This window comes from Pseudophryne corroboree, chromosome 2, assembly GCF_028390025.1.
Source record: "Pseudophryne corroboree isolate aPseCor3 chromosome 2, aPseCor3.hap2, whole genome shotgun sequence".
In the NCBI taxonomy this organism is placed as follows: Eukaryota; Metazoa; Chordata; class Amphibia; order Anura; family Myobatrachidae; genus Pseudophryne; species Pseudophryne corroboree.
The window spans coordinates 228,842,798-228,862,864 of NC_086445.1; the positions used below are offsets into that span (position 1 = coordinate 228,842,798).

At 43.7% G+C, this 20,067-nt stretch overlaps 1 protein-coding gene across 5 annotated transcripts in view; it reads right to left on the bottom strand.

Moving 5' to 3' along the window:
* Positions 1–20,067, bottom strand: part of LRP1 (LDL receptor related protein 1) — a 486,645-nt gene that overhangs the window by 102,340 nt on the left and 364,238 nt on the right. For all 5 annotated transcript variants that reach the window (XM_063952427.1, XM_063952428.1, XM_063952429.1 and 2 more), the window contains 8 exons: positions 15,810–15,959; positions 15,513–15,653; positions 5,143–5,268; positions 4,264–4,395; positions 3,540–3,674; positions 2,393–2,522; positions 2,151–2,277; positions 1,108–1,259 (listed from right to left, as the gene is read on the bottom strand). In XM_063952427.1, the coding sequence (XP_063808497.1) occupies positions 1,108–1,259; positions 2,151–2,277; positions 2,393–2,522; positions 3,540–3,674; positions 4,264–4,395; positions 5,143–5,268; positions 15,513–15,653; positions 15,810–15,959 (1,093 nt within the window). The remainder of the gene's footprint in view (positions 1–1,107; positions 1,260–2,150; positions 2,278–2,392; positions 2,523–3,539; positions 3,675–4,263; positions 4,396–5,142; positions 5,269–15,512; positions 15,654–15,809; positions 15,960–20,067) is intronic.

Below are 20,067 nucleotides of genomic sequence, written 5' to 3' on the forward strand. Positions count from 1 at the left end.
TAACTAGGTGTGTAACTAGGTGTGCGCATTTGCCCTGTGGGGGCAACATCTACAGACACAATGACTGGCCGCCTATTTCCTCATCTGGTCCGCTGATTGCCACTCCTCCCGCTCCCACTCCCGCTTCCCTGTGCGCTCTGTCTGCAGCAGAGCATCTGCCGTCTATTGCCCTCAGCCCCAAGCTCTCACTCTAATGACCATATATTTGGCGCGCGCTGGCCCAACACAGCGCAAAAATGTCTAGTTACGGCACTGCCTGTATCTATAATCATAATTGCCCAATTCCAATCATCAAAGGTATGGTCAGGTTAAGGACTTCATCTCTTAGCCACCAGAGCAGCAGTCACAGTGATGGTACAATTTAGCTCACTTGGAGTAGTTTGTTATTGAATGTTCATGAATGGAATCAAGCAAACTGCAATGCTTTGAAAGTGGAGACTTTCCCAGGAGTTTCGTGTAGAAATACACCCGCATCCATATAGGAGGAAACAGACACTAGATAAGATTTTGTAATCATGTATTTTTTACACTGGGAGAAACACCCAAATAATCTCCTCACAATGCGTCTTAGTCGCAAAGCAATGTGACTAGGATGCTCCAGGAGACACTGACAATTAATTTGATGTACTGTATGACACTTGTATATCTGTGTGCGACTGAGTCTGTATACATAGCACAATGGAACCTGGCTTGGAAAAAAAGCTGCAACCGCTGCATTGTAGCGCTTTATATATAGATTCACACTCAGTCGAACACAGATGTCACATTATCAAATTAATCAGCAGACTGTGGGTTTAGAGAGTAGGGTGGTGACTGTGGGTTTAGTGGGGAGGCTGAGGATTAGGAACTAAATAAGTAAACTACTGGAGCTGAACTATCTATTACTGTAAAATACTCAAAATCTGATGCAGAAAGGCCCTTAAACGTCTTTAATTTTATTTTATTGTATAGGGTACTCTCTAAATATTATTACTGGAGGCAATCTTTAGAGAGTGAATATACACATGCAGAGATATAAACATAACCTGCTCACAGTACTGGAGATACATGCCTGACAAAGTGAACAAACAAAAATACTCAGGGTACGTTATATGTGCAAGCTCTCACCTATCACTCCAGTAGATGTAATCTTCAAAGACAGACACGGAGAACATGTCCATATTGTTGTTAGACAACACCACCTCTCTGTTCTTCCCTGTCTCAAGGTCAATCCTCTCAATCTTATCAGTACGAGCATCACACCAGTACAGCTTTCCTTCCTGCAGGACAAGCAGTGGAGAGAAAGTGAAAAGCTCACTGAATACAAACATCCAGAAATATTTAGAATGCTTAAGAGTGGGAGACTCCACCACTTCCGCTAACCAGAGTAAAACCGGGAATTAACGGGTCAACAGGAACCATTTATTGATGCAGTGCGCTGAGAATACAGGACTGCTAACCTACACTAGCGAAGCATCTGATCAGAGTATGTGTCCTGCTGGTCCATCTGTGACCAGCTATTCCTTATTGTGCATGTGATCAACACAGGGAATGGAGGCTACAAACGGAGTAACGTTCACATAAAATAATGGCATGCCACACTAACAAGTATATTGTGAGCGGGCAGAGCTTATGTAGCACAATATGGCACCTCTTCTCAGAGCGGTTTTGTATAAAAACGTACCATTTTCAACTGACCTTGCTGCACTTAACCAATTGATACAATAATTTGGCAACCGGTAAAGTGATAGGATTAATATATTGATATACTGTAATTATGACCTCCATGTAGAATAGCAGGACTGATCTATTGATTCACTGCAATCATGGCCAGACATTTCATCTGCTACTACCAGTTACACTTGTATCTGACTCACGCTGCATATAAACAAATAAACGGCAACCAACAATATTACGTGATAGAGTGGTTACCAGTGCTCTAGAAAACATAGAAAGATTAGATAGACGTCCCTCTGGGGACAATATGCTTATTGTCAATAAGAAAATCATAACATGCTAACTATATCTATACAATATAGTCAATATACACTAAGCAATAAGACACTGGAAATACTTAGCTAGCTGTCAGGACCCTGCAGTAACAATGTAACTCATAATAGCTGTATTATAAATTCTGAATCTATAAACTCTTGTAGGATTAATAGTCGTACCTCATAATCTATGGAAACTCCATTGGGCCAACTGATACTGACATCTACTAGGATAATCCTCCCACTGCCATCTAGGAAAGACCTCTCAATACGAGGAAATTGACCCCATTCAGTCCAAAACAGATACCTGCATATAAAAATACAAAAAAACACCACATAAAATGGGTTTATAAGAATTAAGGGAAGCACACTGCTACAGAAAGCCTAAAAAACAGTGCAATGCGAATAGAAGTATCCTTTACCCTTTCTCGGGATGAACAGTGATGGCTCGTGGCTTGTCCAGACCTTTTGATATCACAACATAACGGAAGGAACCATTTAGACGAGCCACCTCAATGACATCAAAGCCTTGATCTGTCCAGTAGATATTGCCTGTGGAATAAATGCAGCAGGTGGTGGGTGCACTGAGGAATTACTGCTGACTGTAGGTAGGAGTATTTAAGAACTTAAGAGTCAGTGTTTTTTTTTTTATTATTATTATTATTATTATTATTTCAACCCTCTTCCTGATTCATCTAATCACCATATTATGAAATCATGCCTTTAGGACAGCCATTTTCAGAATTCACAAGGATTAGTAGTTTGCAATGCCAGGAAGCAGGATGAGCAGAGTCTCTCTCAAATGGTGAAGGTCACACAGGAAAGACGTCAGGGCTTCTGACAATTATTCTCAAACACTATAAAATCTCTGAAGTGGATTCCTGCTATGTAGTCAAAGCTTTAGGACCATTTTAAATACTTTATCCTAAGCCTATAAATTAACATTTCAGCTCCAATTTGTGCATTAAAAACAAAATAAGTGGTGTTTCCTGCCATAGCAATAAATGCGCTGTTTACTTCATACACATGTATGCAACTAATTACTTTTGCAATGGAGAATACACTGATACATGTACCAACATATCCTAGGAGCATATTACATCCTCATTAAATACCAAAATGCCATTTGCCGCTTCTATTGGTTGTAGCACGGCACACCCCCCATGACCTGTGCATGTGGCACTGGCAAAATCCATAGGATAATTTTTTTTTGTCCCTATAACTAATCCATGGCCCTGTAGAAAATATCCTACAAAGTGTGGGTGTTGGCGATGCTGAATTATGTGTTGCAGCTTGAACAAAATTACTCATGACAGCTATAGATATTTCATACTGGCTTATCATGGCACTGGTCTGAACTGGTACGTATAACATTGAGAAATCAAACAGGGAGATTCACCAGCGCAAAGTCCTGATGAATTTAAATCAAGTTCTCCAAATGCCTAATGCAGTGTAATAGACTATAAAAGTGGTAAGAAAATGACCATTGTGAAATCATCATATTATGCCGATGATTTCGCAATGCAATGACACACGGACAACATTCATCTGGAAAGTATTTATTCTCACCCGCTATCCAGTCTACTGCAATGCCCTCAACTCTGCCAATTCCATTTGTAACCACATCCTCTCGCCAGGTCTGGTCTCGCTTAGCTCGACTGATGGTGCTAAGCCCCATGTCCACCCAGTAGATTGTGTCATTCTCTGAAAACAAACAATGCATTGACCAATTTGTTATCACACATATGTATACCTTTACTGATGGTTGTAGCTTATAGAAAACATTAACACTACAGGCAAAACTATAACAAATACAATTCTGCCCAGGAAATGATGACTGCACAGGAGACTTACTTCTGCCATGGCCTTCTGCAAAACCCACATGTGACCAATGTATGTAACCACTAGGTATAAGAGTGCCTAACAGGATCAATACTAGAACAGCAGCAGAAGGTATGTATTTGGGGTTTATGGCTACAAGCAGTGTCGTAGAGATTTCCAGGCAGGTCCCACTGTCATCTGCCAGGCAGTCCAGCACCAGTTTAGAAAAATACTTGAGAAAACAAACCAGAAAATAAAAGATCCAATATAATTTATAAAGGGACCTAGAACCTTTGATGTCAGAAACACACTGCAGAGTACAAGGTCATATAGCTAAATAGCCATATTTTACTATAATCGGTCACCAGAAATTATATGGGATAATGCACGTGTATTGATTCTGGATAAGGTGTGGAAAAGATCCATGTGAGGGACATGGGTTTATGAAGTCACGGAACAGAGGTATTCTTACCTGCATGGAAGTCCATGCCAACTGCCAAGGACGTGCCAGATACTGGAACTAAAGCATCAGATTTATCCAATGGATCCAAAGGAATGCCTCGTATGCCTTCATGTACAGAGTACAGCAAGAAGGAGCCAACTCCTGCAATAGCAGATTGGGCATTATGTCAGACTTCTGTATTTACACATTTATCATAGTTGGCAGGTGGACCCAGAAGCAGCAGGGCAGTTGGCCAAAGAGGATGCCCCAGTGCAGCTCACACGCACACATCCAATCATCCTGGGGCACCTCCTCAGACAAATCCCTTCAATCATGACTGTGTAAGAGGCTGTATTGGCGGACCAGATATTAATCTTCAGCTGCCAACATCGTTTCAGTGTTACCACAAGTTATCGAATTTAGCCAGTGCAGCCTAGACACATATTCAGTTCTTATTTAGATACAAAGGGGTCTATGTACTGAGCCTTGGAGAGAGATAGTGGACGGAGATAAAGTACATGTTACAAGCGGTGTTTAAAAAATGACAGGAGCTGGTTGGTTGGTACTTTATATCAGCCACTTTAGCTCTCTACAAGGCTTAGTACATAGGGGGTAACATTTCCAGAGAGAGTTAGATTTGGGTGGGTTATTTTGTTTCTGTGCAGGGTAAATACTGGCTGCTTTATTTTTACACTGCAATTTAGATTTCAGATTGAACACACCCCACCCAAATCTAACTCTCTCTGCACATGTTATATCTGCCTCCCCCCTGCAGTGCATATGGTTTTGCCCAACTGCTAACAAAGTTCCTTCTGCGATCAACTCTGAATTACCCCCCATAGACTCCACAATCCCATATGGACAGGTGCAGTACAATGAAGCAAATGACCGTATAAACACTGTACTCACCCTCACATGTTTGCTGCCCACTCTTGAGGCTATACCCAGCAGTGCACATACACGATCTTGTTGTAGGAGAAGTTGGAAGACACAGTTGAGAACAGTCTCCATTGTTTACTGAACAGTTGTTTGTACCTAAAATAAAAGAGTAATTAACAGTGGATAATTCCCTTAGGCCAAAAGAGAAGAGTTTTGCAGGTCTAGGTAATGGCTTCATATCCAACTTAAATATGAGACTAGCTAGGAAAATTTACCACATTCTATATATTAATTTATTACCATTCAGATAAAAAAAAAAAAACACTGATGCCAGGCGTAGATATTGTATGAATTGTTGAACAAGTACTGTGCTTATGTAACAAAATAAGAAAGAAGAAAATGTTATTCTAAACGTAGGGTAGCAGTGTTGGAAATGCAGGGAAAACAATGACCCTTCAGGCAGAGATCAGATAAGTATTACAAGGCATGTCCTTATATTAGCAACAAGGGTCCGCATTCCGAGTTGTTCGCTCACTAGCTGCTTTTAGCAGCAGTGCACACGCTAGGCCGCCGCCCTCTGGGAGTGTATCTTAGCTTAGCAGAATAGCGAACGAAAGGTTAGCAGTTCTGCTATTAAATATTTCCCTGCAGTTTCTAAGTAGCTCCAGCCCTACTCCTAGACTGCGATCACCACAGTCCGTTTAGTTCCTGGTTTGACGTCACAAACACGCCCTGCGTTCGGCCAGCCACTCCCCCATTTTCTCCAGCCACTCCTGCGTTTTTACCTGGCACGCCTGCGTTTTTTAGCACACTCCCTGAAAATGGCCAGTTTCCGCCCAGAAACACCCACTTCCTGTCAATCACACTACGATCACTCGAGCGATGAAAAAACGTCGCTCGAGCTTGTGTAAATCTACAAAGTTTTGTGTGAAAGTAATTAGCGCATGCGCATTTTTGCCGTTTTTTACTTTTTTTAAATCGGCAGCGAGCAAGCAACTCGGAATGACCACCATTGACCAAAAGCATTAGTTATTTGAAACTTATATTCAATAACGTTTACATTTGCTCTTAAATCACATTCTTTTAAGTACAATACTTTTTATTGATTTTAAGTTATAACATACAATTTAACATGTTACACCCCAACTACAGACATTGCATGGAATATTGTACTAGAGATCAAATAATCAACACACACTGAACTTGGTACAAAACATTGGTGGTCATTGCAGTTGTTTAAATACTCCAAGGAAACTTAGATAGATATATACTGTAGATAGGCAGATACTGTAGCTAGATAGATAGATATATACTGTAGATAGATAGATAGATAGATAGATAGATAGATAGATAGATAGCTTTATATAAATGTAACCTAGATATTATCTATGTGCTACCCACTCTCATCCCTCCTCTCACATGAACAACTGGGACCTCGGACATACATCCCTTCATGGAATTCTAAGTCTGGGTCTCACCATGTTGCATAAATGGCAAATCTAACCATCTATCCCAAATTTGGTAACATTTAGGTTCTGCTTTTCTGGACAGGTAAACTAATTTTTCATGTACAACTTCATTAACTAGAGACAGCCAAGCACCAACCCTAGGTCAAGTAGATGACAACCAAGACCTGGCTATGTAGACTTTTACCAGAGTATACAAATTAATGACATATCGCTGAGTGTTCTTATCAAGCATATCATCTTCAAAGGCAGCTGGTATACAAACTAATGGGGTGCAAGCATCAGTAGGAACCCCAGTTGAAGCAATAATTTGAGTAGTTTCCTCCCAAAACGAATTGACCACAGGGCAGGACCACAGCAGGTGCTAAAATGTGCCATCCATGAAGTTGCACTTAGGGCATCTAGAATCAATCCAACCCCCCCCCATACAAAGTAGGCGTTCTGGTGTCAGGTATATTCTATGAATAACCAAATTGTTGAAATCTTGTACAAGTAGTCGAAACTCAGGGGCTACCTAAAGCAGCATCCCAGGACTCCTGAGACAAGGGTCCCATATCAACCTCCCACTGTACCCTTAAGTGTAGCAAGTACGTCCTATGATGAGATGCAAGCAGGTTAGAATATAACTGGGAAATGAGATGCAAGGTACCCAGGGAGAGTATAATCAGTTTAACGGACGACTAATGTATAGTAATAGAATTATTGAGAAATGGAGTATTACAGGCGTGCCGTAGCTGCAAATACCTGTAAAAATACTGTAAGTATTTGGAACCAGATAATCAACCTGTAGTTGCAATAGTGTTTTAAATACATTCTCAGAATACAATTGTCCATTAATGGTAATGCCCCACTTACTCCATATGTCACGCAATTGTAAACCCACCAATTCTTTAAAACCCTTTGTTCCATCCAGTGGGGTATCAGGATCCCACCCATCTACCTGCATAAGGGCTTGAACATGTCTCCAGATCAGAACAGCCTGTCGAAACAATGCCAATTTGACCAGGCCAATATTGTCAGCCAGTAAATAATTTAAGGGTGTAAGACCCGTAGACATGTCAGAAGCTACTAGAGTGGGCAAAGCCAATCCCATCTCATCTTTATCCCATTCAGATATATGGGCCAATTGAGCAGCAAAATAATATAATTTGAAAAAGGGCAGTGCCATGCCCCCCTGAGTCTCTCGTGCAGGTTAATGTATCCAATTTAATCCTAACCCTTTTACTAGACCAGATTATAGAGGACAAAGCACCATCTATCCGTTTAAATACAGTTTGTGGGATGTAGATCAGGGAATGTCATAGCTCATACAAAAGCCTGGGTTGCGCCGTCATTTTAATAAGGCTAATCCGCCCCGTGACCGTAAGCGGATACTTCCCCCAAACATTTATTTTCGATTTCAAGTAGTCCAATTGGGGCTGAATACTAAGAGCTGTGTAATGAGTTGGTTCATTAGATACCCATATACCAAGGTATTTTAAATCCTCCACCCACTGAAGCGGAAGAGAAAATAAGAGTAGCTCACAAGACAAGATTTCTGAAATAGCATAATGTAAGATTTTTCCCAATTAATTAAAAAACTGGAATATTTCCCAAAATCATTAATAATGTCTAGCACTAAAGGCATGGTAACTGCATAGTTGGAGATAAATAATAATATGTCGTAAGCATATAATGCTATTTTGTCCGTCCTCGGACCTATAGTAAACCCGCAGATTGCATCAGTATGTCTAATTAAACAAGCCAGTGGTTCCACAGATAAGGCAAACAGAGTGGGTGAGAGGGGGCAGCCCTGTCTGGTCCCCCTTTGTAATGGGAACGATGAGGAAATAAAGCAGTTAACCAAAACCCTAGCACAAGGATCTGAATACAACCTGACCCACTTAATAAAACCTGGGCCTATCCCAAACCTCGAAATAGTCCCCCACAGGAACGCCCCCTCAACTGAATCGAATGCTTTAGTAGCATCTAATGAAACTATAATAGAGAAATGGGCATCCCTGCAGGGGATCTGGAGATGTGTAAAAAACTACGAAGATTTGTCATAGTGGATTTACCAGGCATGAAGCCAGTCTGGTCCTCGTGGATTAATTGGGCAATAACCGAAGTAAGTCTAATAGCCAGTACCTTAGCTAGGATTTTTATGTCAGTAGGTAGAAGGGAGATGGGTCTATATGACTCTACCTTAATGAGATTCTTGTCTGGCTTCAGCAACACTATAATTAACGCCTACGACATGGAGTGCAATAGCGCTTCCAATTCGAACAAACCATTAAACAGTGACAACAACCTGGGTACATCAAATTTGCTATGCTTTTTGTATAACTCAAGGGGTATGCCATCCAGGCCCGGAGCCTTACCACCACAAAATGATGTAATGGCCGTGTCTATCTCGTCCAGCGGAGTCAAGGCGGAGAAGGCGGAGTCAAGAAATTCCTTTGCTTCCTGGGTCAAGGATGGCAGGGGTATGCTATCAAGATACTTCTGCATATTGCTGTCCGTACAAGTTAATCTAGTGCTATACAGTTGGCTATAATAATCTAGAAACTGTCCAGTAATATCAGGAGTTTGACAATACACAGTCCCATTCCGTTCACGTATTTCAACAATAGTATTAAAAGAGTGTTCAGCCCTCTCTAACCTGGCCAAAAAGCTACCCAGTCTGTCTCCTGTAGCATACTGTGAGTGCTTAATAAACAGTAATTGATGCTTCGCCTTGTCAGCCAGACAGGTTCTCCACTCTCTCTGAGCGAACACCCAGGCCTTTCTAGAGGAATCCAAATAATCAGACAGGTATGCAAGTTCAAGAGATCTACACGAGGCCTCCAACTCGAGCTCCTCCTTCCTATAAGATCTCTTCAAATTTGCCACCGTCTGAACAAGTGTGCCCCTTAAATAGGATTTAAAAGTATCCCAAAGTATAGACAAAGAAGCCGTACCTTCAATTCGAGAAAACGCAGAATGTGTAAGAGAGAAACGCGAGTACTGCTGAACATCTGGGTGTTTATGACGCCAAGCATCAACTAATCCAATACCTTCCACCAACGCTTTAAACGGGCCACTTCCCTGTCCAGAGGAATCCCTAGAGCCAGTAAGTCTGTCAGTGACCAGATTCAGGGTATTATTATAATCTCTCAGGTTAATCACAGGGGTGTTTGGAAAATTGGCTATAGATTCAGCAGCCCTCCGTTGCGCATCATGGGAATAAGGAGGCGGAATATAAACAGCTATTAGTATCAGGGACATCGAGTATATTCTGCATTTAAGACTGATCTGCCCCAAGTTAAATATGTACCTTCTCTACCATAAATGGAACCATTTTTCTAACCAGGACAGACACCGCTCTAGGAGGGACATTCTGAGTCGATCGCACTCTGCAGTTTATCGCAGCGGTGCGATCGGGTCAGAACTGCGCATGCCAGACGGCCGAAGGCTGCAGTACGATCGCCTCTGCCTGACAGGCAGAGGCGGTCGATGGGCAGGACGAAATGGCGGCGTTTCGTGGGCGCGGTCCGGCCAACGCAGGCGTGGCCGGACCGAGCAGGGCGCAGCGGCTGCATGGCGTCACACGCAGCCGCTGCGGGCCGGAGAGAGACAAGTAGCTCCCGGCCAAGACGCTAAAGCTGCGCTGGCCGGGAGCTACTCCTAAAGTGCAAAAGCATTGCCGCTGTGCGATGCTTTTGCACTTCTGCGGTGGCCCCGGTACTGACATGCGGGGCGGGATAGCACTGTGCTAGGCGTCCCCCCGCATGTCTATGGACATGATCATAGCCCTGCAAAATTTTGCAGGGCTACGATCAACTCGGAATGACCCCCTAGAGGAGGATGTATGAGTTGAGTGATACGTCCAGCCTACCCAGTGCTTTTTTAGAGACAAAACTTTGGCCCCCACCAGGTGTGTTTCCAATAAACAGATAACATCAGGGTCATACTTTCTAATCTGTCTAAGAACGAACGCCCTCTATTTTGTCATTAAGACCCCGCATGTTCCAAGAGAGGAATTTAACCATATTGGTCACCATGTCATCTCAGTAGCACATATATCAGTAACCCTTCTAATGTAAATATTCCTAGCAGTTCAATGACGTGTATACATTTACAAATCATACTAGACAATGTAAGTACCCTTAAAACAAAAGCAGCAAAAAGAAAACATCAAGGAGGTCAACTGACCTTTCCCAACACACGCCCCCTCCCAAATCCCCCACCCTGTATAACTCCCCAAACTGTGGCATACCTCTACCCCTTAAATACAACAAAAATTCTCCCCCCTAATAAGATAAACCATCAATAATCTAATTTAAGTAGGCAAAAAATACAGTTGCGACTGAACATGTCGCAACGGTCTCCGGCCCTCAGTATTGACTCTCAATAACAGCAACCTGACCCAATATATTCTCAAAATAGAAATACGCATATCACATATAACCCAGTACACCGTGACCGAAAGGCAGCAGCTGAGGAAGGAGTCTTGTAGACACATACTCAGGAATTATGAGACAACAGTAAAAACAATATATAAAACTGACAAATATATATGTAAATACTAAGAATGTACGACCATGTATCCAAGGCACCGGAAACAAGGACAGCCACAGAGTGTTATCCAGTTCGAGCAATCATTTAAAGTCCAGATCTCCAGCACTCGTATTAAAGCACCGGAGAAATATATACGCACAGGGAGGAGTTCAACTGGAGACATGTTGGGAAACATTAGTACGGTAAACAGAAACTGAACAGTTGCACTACATTACTCCGCAGCCATAGCTTGTCTCGCCGGTCTGGCAGTGTCCAGCCACATTGAAGCCTCCCTTGGAATAGAGAAGAATTTGGTCTCCCCATCAACAACCACTCTGAGTTTAGATGGGAACAGCATTGCATATGGAATGTTCAGCTCTCGCAGGCGTCTCTTAGCAGGAGTGAATTGTGCCCTAGTTTTCTGAACCTCCACAGCAAAATCTGGAAATATAGAAACTCGGGATCTATTCCACATAATCGGACCTTTCGTACGATTCAGCCAAAGGATAGCATCCCTATCTCGATAATTCAGAAGCTTAGCAATGAGGTTGCGGGGTGGCGCCCCCGGTTGAAGAGGCCTAGGAGGAACTCGATGAGCACTTTCAACAGTAAAGAAAGGAGAGAAGGAATCAGCACCATACGTTACACAGAGCCACTTTTCAAGAAACGTTTCAGGAGCTTGGCCTTCTTCACGCTCAGGCAAACCAACAAATTGGACATTGCATCTCCTCAGCCGCCCTTCCATATCAAGCAATTTATGCTGTACATCCGTCAGCTGCGTAGCCAAAGAGTTAACTTTGGTACACAACGGAGTCACCGAGTCCTCCAGTGTAGAGGTACGGGTCTCCACTTCTCCAACTTGCTCCCGAACTTTCTGTAGGTCATGATGTATGATAGAGATATCTGATTGGACCAGCCCTATTTTCTCCGCTAGCCTGGTCTTACATGCCAACACAGCATCTAGCACTCGCTGCAGAGCCGCATCAGGGGGTGCCTCAGATGTCGACGACCCTTGAGGAGAGGGCGGTAGGGAGACAGGGTCTCAGTCAGGGGTCGCCTCTTTACGGGCAGGATGAGGCGTTCTAAAAAAATTCTCCAGCTTAGCAGCCGCGGACACCTGAATGCGGGCGCACCATTTTACCAGGCTAGAATGAAATTCACAAGGTAGTACAAGAAACAAATCAGGAGATTGCTATAGTAGATTGAGAATAACCATCTCAAAATGCTTGGGCAAGCAACCAAAATAACTATATCCAAGGAAACTTCACAGAAAAAAAAAACAACAAAAGTCAAAAATAGAGCCACAATGGAAAATGTAGCCCTCCACAGGTAAATAGATGGGGCAGAGTGCAGTAAAATCAAGTGGAATGGCAGCAGGCAGATATTACATATAACAGCTGCTGAGTCAACGGGGCACACTATACAACTGTGGATCTTAGTTAGTATTTCAGTGTCTTTGCAGCCCCTTAGAGACTTCCAACAGGGGATTCACACCAATATTACTGCAGGCAATTATAATGAGGGCTGCTTAGCAGAGTTCCCTGTGCACAAGGTGCAGTGACTGATGCTAAAATGGTGGCATTTCTCGCGTTATAGCCCACAGCAGTAGTGACCAGAGTATGCTCCTCACCCTAACAGTGGCTTAATACAGTCGGGGAACCTTACATCTGGCCTCCCGGAAGGTCTCCAATGGCCTTACCAGGAGCTGTAGCACCGAGCCAATGATGGCGGAAACGGATCCCCACAGCGGCGTCAGAGGTCAAACTGCGGGCGCTTCCCGACTCCCCCGTCCTCCTCACTTGTTTCCAGTAGCCGGTTTCTGTGTCTATCAGTCTCCGGGGTTATAGGCTGGCATCCTGCAGGGGTCCCGGCAGCGTCTCCTCTGGTACCAGCGCACGTGTCCCGCAGCTCAGCAGGTCTCCACTCACCTCCTCTGCCAGCTGCTACCACCCGATTTGGACGTGGACAGGCTCCGCACTCTGGGTCAGTGTGTACCCCGGATATTCACTCACCCCACTAGCAAGGTGGGGAGAGAATGAGAGCATGCAGAATGGTGAAACAGGATTGTCAGGACGGAGAGCACTGGGAAGCAGCTGCTACTCCATGTCCTCTGAAGCCACGCCACCCCCCCCCCCCCTTTAAATCATATTCAATGCAGCAAATGTACATAGTGGTGTGAGCTACATTATGAAGCAGCCATCCTGTAAGCAATTAGGGAAACAATCTAACAGCTGGAACCTATGAATTAAGGGGTATCCTGTTGATGGATCTACAGGGGTGCCTTGGATTGGTGGTACAGGGCCAATTCAAATTATTTATGGTCAATGTAATAAGCAAAACCAGTGTTGGTGGCTGTCAGTCATAAAATAACTGGACAATCACAAGCAAAGCTTGTCCCTCACCACACAACTGAACCTTAAGATGTGTACACATGGTGAGATTCGGGCTTACCCCGATTCTCACTATGCGACAGGGACTGAGGGGTCTATTTACTAAGCATTGTATGGAGATAAAGTCGACGGAGATAACGTCCCAACCAATCTGCTTCTAACTGCCATGTCACAGGCTGGGTTTGAAAAATGTCAGTTAGGAGCCGATTGGCTGGTACAGGTTGAGTCTCCCTTATCCAAAATGCTTGGGACCAGAGGTATTTTGGATATGGGATTTTTCCGTATTTTGGAATAATTGCATACCATAATAGATATCATGGTGATGGGACCTAAATCTAAGCACAGATGCATTTGTGTTACATATACACCTTATACACACAGCCTGAAGGTAATTTTAGCCAATATTTTTTATAACTTTGTGCATTAAACAAAGTGTGTCTACATTCACACAATTCATTTATGTTTCATATACACCTTATACACACAGCCTGAAGGTCATTTAATACAATATTTTTAATAACTGATATTAAACAAAGTTTGTGTACATTGAGCCATCAAAAACAAAGGTTTCACTATCTCACTCTCACTCAAAAAAGTCCGTATTTCGGAATATTCCGTATTTCGGAATATTTGGATATGGGATACTCAACCTGTACTTTATCTCCATCCAAGTCTTAGTAAATAGACCCCTAAGTCGGTATCGCAAGCACATAATGACTGTGCTTGCGATACTGACTATTTGCAATTTTGGCTAAATTTTAATTTTGACAAACTTTTCTACGAGATAGTCTAAATTGACTTGCCTGCACAGTCTATCTTATGCTTGCGATGCCGACCACACGGGACCACTCATCAGCATCGCATTGGGATCACAAGGTGACTTTCACCTTGCGATCTGCACTAACTTTTCTTACAATTTTGACTATATAGGGGTATATTCAATTGAAGTCGGATCCATTCAGACATTCATTTGTCGGAATGGATCCGACCTGGGCTATTCAATGCATTCTCAATGCGACTTTAAAAAAAGTCGAATTTAGATGCGGGAGCTTAGACGGGGGAGAGCCGCGGGATGACGGGGGAGAGCAGCGCTACAGCAGCAGCAATAATAGCCGCTGATCTCCCCCGTCTGCCTGCGGCTCTCCCTCATCACAACCGCCGCTCACGGCAGCGTCCCCCTGGCTCCAGCAAGCGAGGTCTTGCTTGCTGGAGCCGGGTGGACGCTGCTGTGAGCGGCAGCTGTGACATCCTCTCCAGCGCTGCTCTCCCTGTCTGGCTGCCCGCGGCTCTCCCCATCTCTGCTCTTGCATCTCACTTCAACTTTTTTTGAAGTCGAATTGAGATGGTCGAAAAAGGGGCCAAAAACCCAGTTTTTGACACAAGCGCGCAGATCGGCAGCTATTCCGCCGATCCATGTGCTTTTCGACAAGTCGAATTCCTCGACTTGTCGAATAATTTGGGGTTAGATTGAATAGGTCGGAACCCAATCCGACCTAAAAAAGTCGAAAACGGACGTCTTTTCAACAAACGGCAGCTTTTCGACTTCAATTGTCATAGTCAAAATCGTAGAAAATATCTCACCATGTGTACACACCATAAGGATGACATATAAACACAATTTACTTAATTTTTTATATAATTTAATAATTATTTCTAAATTACTCAATAAGAAACTTTTGGACTAGGGGTGCCGCAAAAAAAAAATCTGATTCTCTAGGAGGGTGCCCCGATTCAAAAAATGTTGGGAAACACTGACGTGGACTACGATTGGGAAGAGACCGCAGGGGTACACGTTTCCACCAACTTAGCTCAGATATGGTGAAACATACAAAATGACACACAAAATGATACGAGTAACAGGCTTTCGATAGTGCTTAGTGTTTAACTCAGAGTGAACAGTATGGGTGCTGGGGAGATCTGAAACACATTGGTTTGGAGTTGCCACCAGACAAAGTTTGTGCATTCCCAAAAATTAATGCACAACGACTTCCCCAAAAGTATCCTGTACTGGAGTATGCTTGTTTACCTGTCTGTATTTCTTCATCATAAACCTTCATGTGCATGACCTGGTTTGTGTTCTGCCGCAAGACCTGTGGCTCTGATCCATCCTTCTTATTACAAATCCCCATTTTATCATAGGCGTGGTCTGCCCACCATAGCTTGTCACCTAAAGAATGTAATAACAGCTTTTTAGATAGAGGTCAGATGCGGACTACCAGAATATGGTCTCCCTCAATATGCATTATTGACACAAACTTGTGTACTACTGAGATGTTTCAGTGTTAAAACTATTACACAATGGTCTACAAATCTAACCCCTTACCCATAATGGCTAATGCTGTTGCTTTTCCCAGATAAGACTTCATGGTAAGAAGAACCTCCAATCCTTTTCCATTGAGGTTACATCTATTAATGGTGCCAGCCCCAGAGTTGATCCAGTACAATTTTTTGTCAATGAAATCAATGGATAAGCCTGCAGACGAGAGACAAACAAGTATGTACAATGTATTATCCATCACCTACTAGTGTGCCTGTAACATAAATAACACAAAGCTTAGCATGCACACTCATGATCTAAGTGCAGGCACTGTATTTATGTGGGAGTCAACCCTTTAATGAGTGGGGGAGATGTACTGAGCCTTAAACTAGGTACACAATAGGTGATGACGTATAATCCAGTGGATAAGCTACACATAGAGCACATCGTTTAGTGTGTACCGGCAATCACACGTTCCTGCGGGTCATCCCATTGAGCAAACTGTATGCCCAACAATAATCCCGGCAATGACCAGATGCAGAGGAATGAGGCTGTGAACGGAGTGTACCGATATATGGTTATATTGGTTGAGCGGTCAGCCGGTACACACATAATTTAGTGTGTAACAGACGTTAATTAGAGATAAAGTGGAAAGAAAGTACCAGCCAATCCGCTCCCAACTGCCATGTTACAGGCTGTGATTAAGAAATGATAATGAGGAGCTGGTTAGTTGGTCGTTACTCTCTCTCCACAGCTTAGTACATCTGCCCCTATTTGTGCAATATGTTACCAGCTCTATGCACAAGTGTCACATATCCACATACAGTAATGATATTTCTTATGTCATTTGATACTTTATCTTGCATTTAACATTTTTAAAAGCCACTATATAAACTTTTTTATTTGAAACATCATGAGATAAGAGAAATTATTAATAATGGTTATATCATTTAGTGGATGGCTGAGCACATTTAGCTCGAGAGCTAATCAAATTGACAACTTTCACTAAAGAAAATTTAAAAAAAATTAGAATAATTGAGCAAGTATTTTACAAATTGCATCTGCGTCAATGAGTAATGTGTGCATTTGTCTAAGAAGTTGCATTTATCATGTGCTGTGTATTTTCCCAAGGCACCCTCCAGGGAATGGAAACTTGCAGTTCCTCTTCTTACTGGCACAATAATTTCCCTTAATTTCTGTCCTTATCACTGCCACTTGAAATGTAGTACAGTGCCGTGCACACAGATGGTGCTAAACAAAAACATTTGTACATAAGAGCACCAAACACCATTCAATTTTATTCACACTTTCTAATACGAAAATACAAGGAAACATGTTTTTACCCCTCATAAAACAACTTTCTGGCATAAAGCATCTTTCCGGGATATCAGCAGTGTTTATAAAATACCTGATCTACTAAAGCACACTGTGGCATCCTGTGTATTTTACTCACAAAAAATAAGCCTTTTAATACAGAAATGTAATTTACGACTATGCGAGTGACAGTTCCTATGCGAGTGCCTCTTACACTTCCATCTTATTCAAAAACATCAAATAGTTCTAGGTGAGAAAAAATAAGAATTTACTTACCGATAATTCTATTTCTCGTAGTCCGTAGTGGATGCTGGGGACTCCGTCAGGACCATGGGGAATAGCGGCTCCGCAGGAGACAGGGCACAAAAGTAAAAGCTTTAGGATCAGGTGGTGTGCACTGGCTCCTCCCCCTATGACCCTCCTCCAAGCCTCAGTTAGGATACTGTGCCCGGACGAGCGTACACAATAAGGAAGGATTTTGAATCCCGGGTAAGACTCATACCAGCCACACCAATCACACTGTACAACCTGTGATCTGAACCCAGTTAACAGCATGATAACAGCGGAGCCTCTGAAAAGATGGCTCACAACAATAATAACCCGATTTTTGTAACAATAACTATGTACAAATATTGCAGACAATCCGCACTTGGGATGGGCGCCCAGCATCCACTACGGACTACGAGAAATAGAATTATCGGTAAGTAAATTCTTATTTTCTCTAACGTCCTAAGTGGATGCTGGGGACTCCGTCAGGACCATGGGGATTATACCAAAGCTCCCAAACGGGCGGGAGAGTGCGGATGACTCTGCAGCACCGAATGAGAGAACTCCAGGTCCTCCTCAGTCAGGGTGTGCCCCTGACCAAGTATCAGCTCGGCAAAGTTGTAAAGCCGAGACCCCTCGGGCAGCCGCCCAAGATGAGCCCACCTTCCTTGTGGAATGGGCATTTACATATTTTAGCTGTGGCAGGCCTGCCACAGAATGTGCAAGCTGAATTGTACTACACATCCAACTAGCAATCGTCTGCTTAGAAGCAAGAGCACCCAGTTTGTTGGGTGCATACAGGATAACAGCAAGTCAGTTTTCCTGACTCCAGCCGTCCTGGAAACTATATTTTCAGGGCCCTGACAACATCTAGCAACTTGGAGTCCTCCAAGTCCCTAGTAGCCGCAGGTATTACAATAAGCTGGTTCAGGTGAAACACTGACACCACCTTAGGGAGAAACTGGGGATGAGTCCGCAGCTCTGCCCTGTCCGAATGGACAATCAGACATGGGCTTTTTTGAGACAAACGCCGCCAATTCTGACACTCGCCTGGCCGAGGCCAGGGCCAACAGCATGGTCACTTTCCCTGTGAGATATTTCAAATCCACAGATTTGAGCGGTTTAAACCAATGTGATTTTAGGAATCCCAGAACTACGTTGAGATCCCACAGTGCCACTGGAGGCACAAAAGGGGGTTGTATATGCAGTACTCCCTTGACAAACTTCTGGACTTCAGGAACTGAAGCCAATTCTTTCTGGAAGAAAATCGACAGGGCCGAAATTTGAACCTTAATGGACCCCAATTTGAGGCCCATAGACACTCCTGTTTGCAGGAAATGCAGGAAACGACCGAGTTGAAATTTCTTCATGGGGCCTTCCTGGCCTCACACCACGCAACATATTTTCGCCACATGTGGTGATAATGTTGTGCGGTCACCTCCTTCCTGGCTTAGACCAGGGTAGGAATGACCTCTTCCGGAATGCCTTTTTCCCTTAGGATCCGGCGTTCAACCGCCATGCCGTCAAACGCAGCCGCAGTAAGTTTTGGAACAGACATGGTACTTGCTGAAGCAAGTCCCTTCTTAGCGGCAGAGGCCATGAGTCCTCTGTGAGCATCTCTTGAAGTTCCGGGTACCAAGTCCTTCTTGGCCAATCCGGAGCCACGAGTATAGTTCTTACTCCTCTACGTCTTATAATTCTCAATACCTTGGGTATGAGAAGCAGAGGAGGGAAGACATACACCGACTGGTACACCCACGGTGTTACCAGAAACGTCCACAGCTATTGCCTGAGGGTCTTTTGACCTGGCGCAATACTTGTCCAGTTTTTTGTTCAGGCGGGACGCCATCATGTCCACCTTTGGTCTTTTCCAACGGTTCACAATCATGTGGAAGACTTCCCGATGAAGTCCCCACTCTCCCGGGTGGAGGTTGTGCCTGCTGAGGAAGTCTGCTTCCCAGTTGTCCACTCCCGGAATGAACACTGCTGACAGTGCTATCACATGATTTTCCGCCCAGCGAAAAATCCTTGCAGTTTCTGCCATTGCCCTCCTGCTTCTTGTGCCGCCCTGTCCGTTTACGTGGGCGACTGCCGTGATGTTGTCCCACTGGATCAATACCGGCTGACCTTGAAGCAGAGGTCTTGCTAAGCTTAGAGCATTGTAAATTGCCCTTAGCTCCAGTATATTTATGCGGAGAAAAATCTCCAGACTTGATCACACTCCCTGGAAAAAAATTTTTCCTGTGTGACTGCTCCCCAGCCTCTCAGGCTGGCATCCGTGGTCACCAGCATCCAATCCTGAATGCCGAATCTGCGGCCCTCTAGAAGATGAGCACTCTGTAACCACCACAGGAGAGACACCCTTGTCCTTGGAGATAGGGTTATCCGCTGATGCATCTGAAAATGCGATCCGGACCATTTGTCCAGCAGATCCCACTGAAAAGTTCTTGCGTGGAATCTGCCGAATGGAATCGCTTCGTAATAAGCCACCATTTTTCCCAGGACTCTTGTGCAATGATGCACTGACACTTTTCCTGGTTTTAGGAGGTTCCTGACTAGCTCGGATAACTCCCTGGCTTTCTCCTCCGGGAGAAACACCTTTTTCTGGACTGTGTCCAGAACCATCCCTAGGAACAGCAGACGTGTCGTCGGAAACGGCTGTGATTTTGGATATTTAGAATCCACCCGTGCTGTCGTAGAACTACTTGAGATAGTGCTACTCCGACTTCCAACTGTTCTCTGG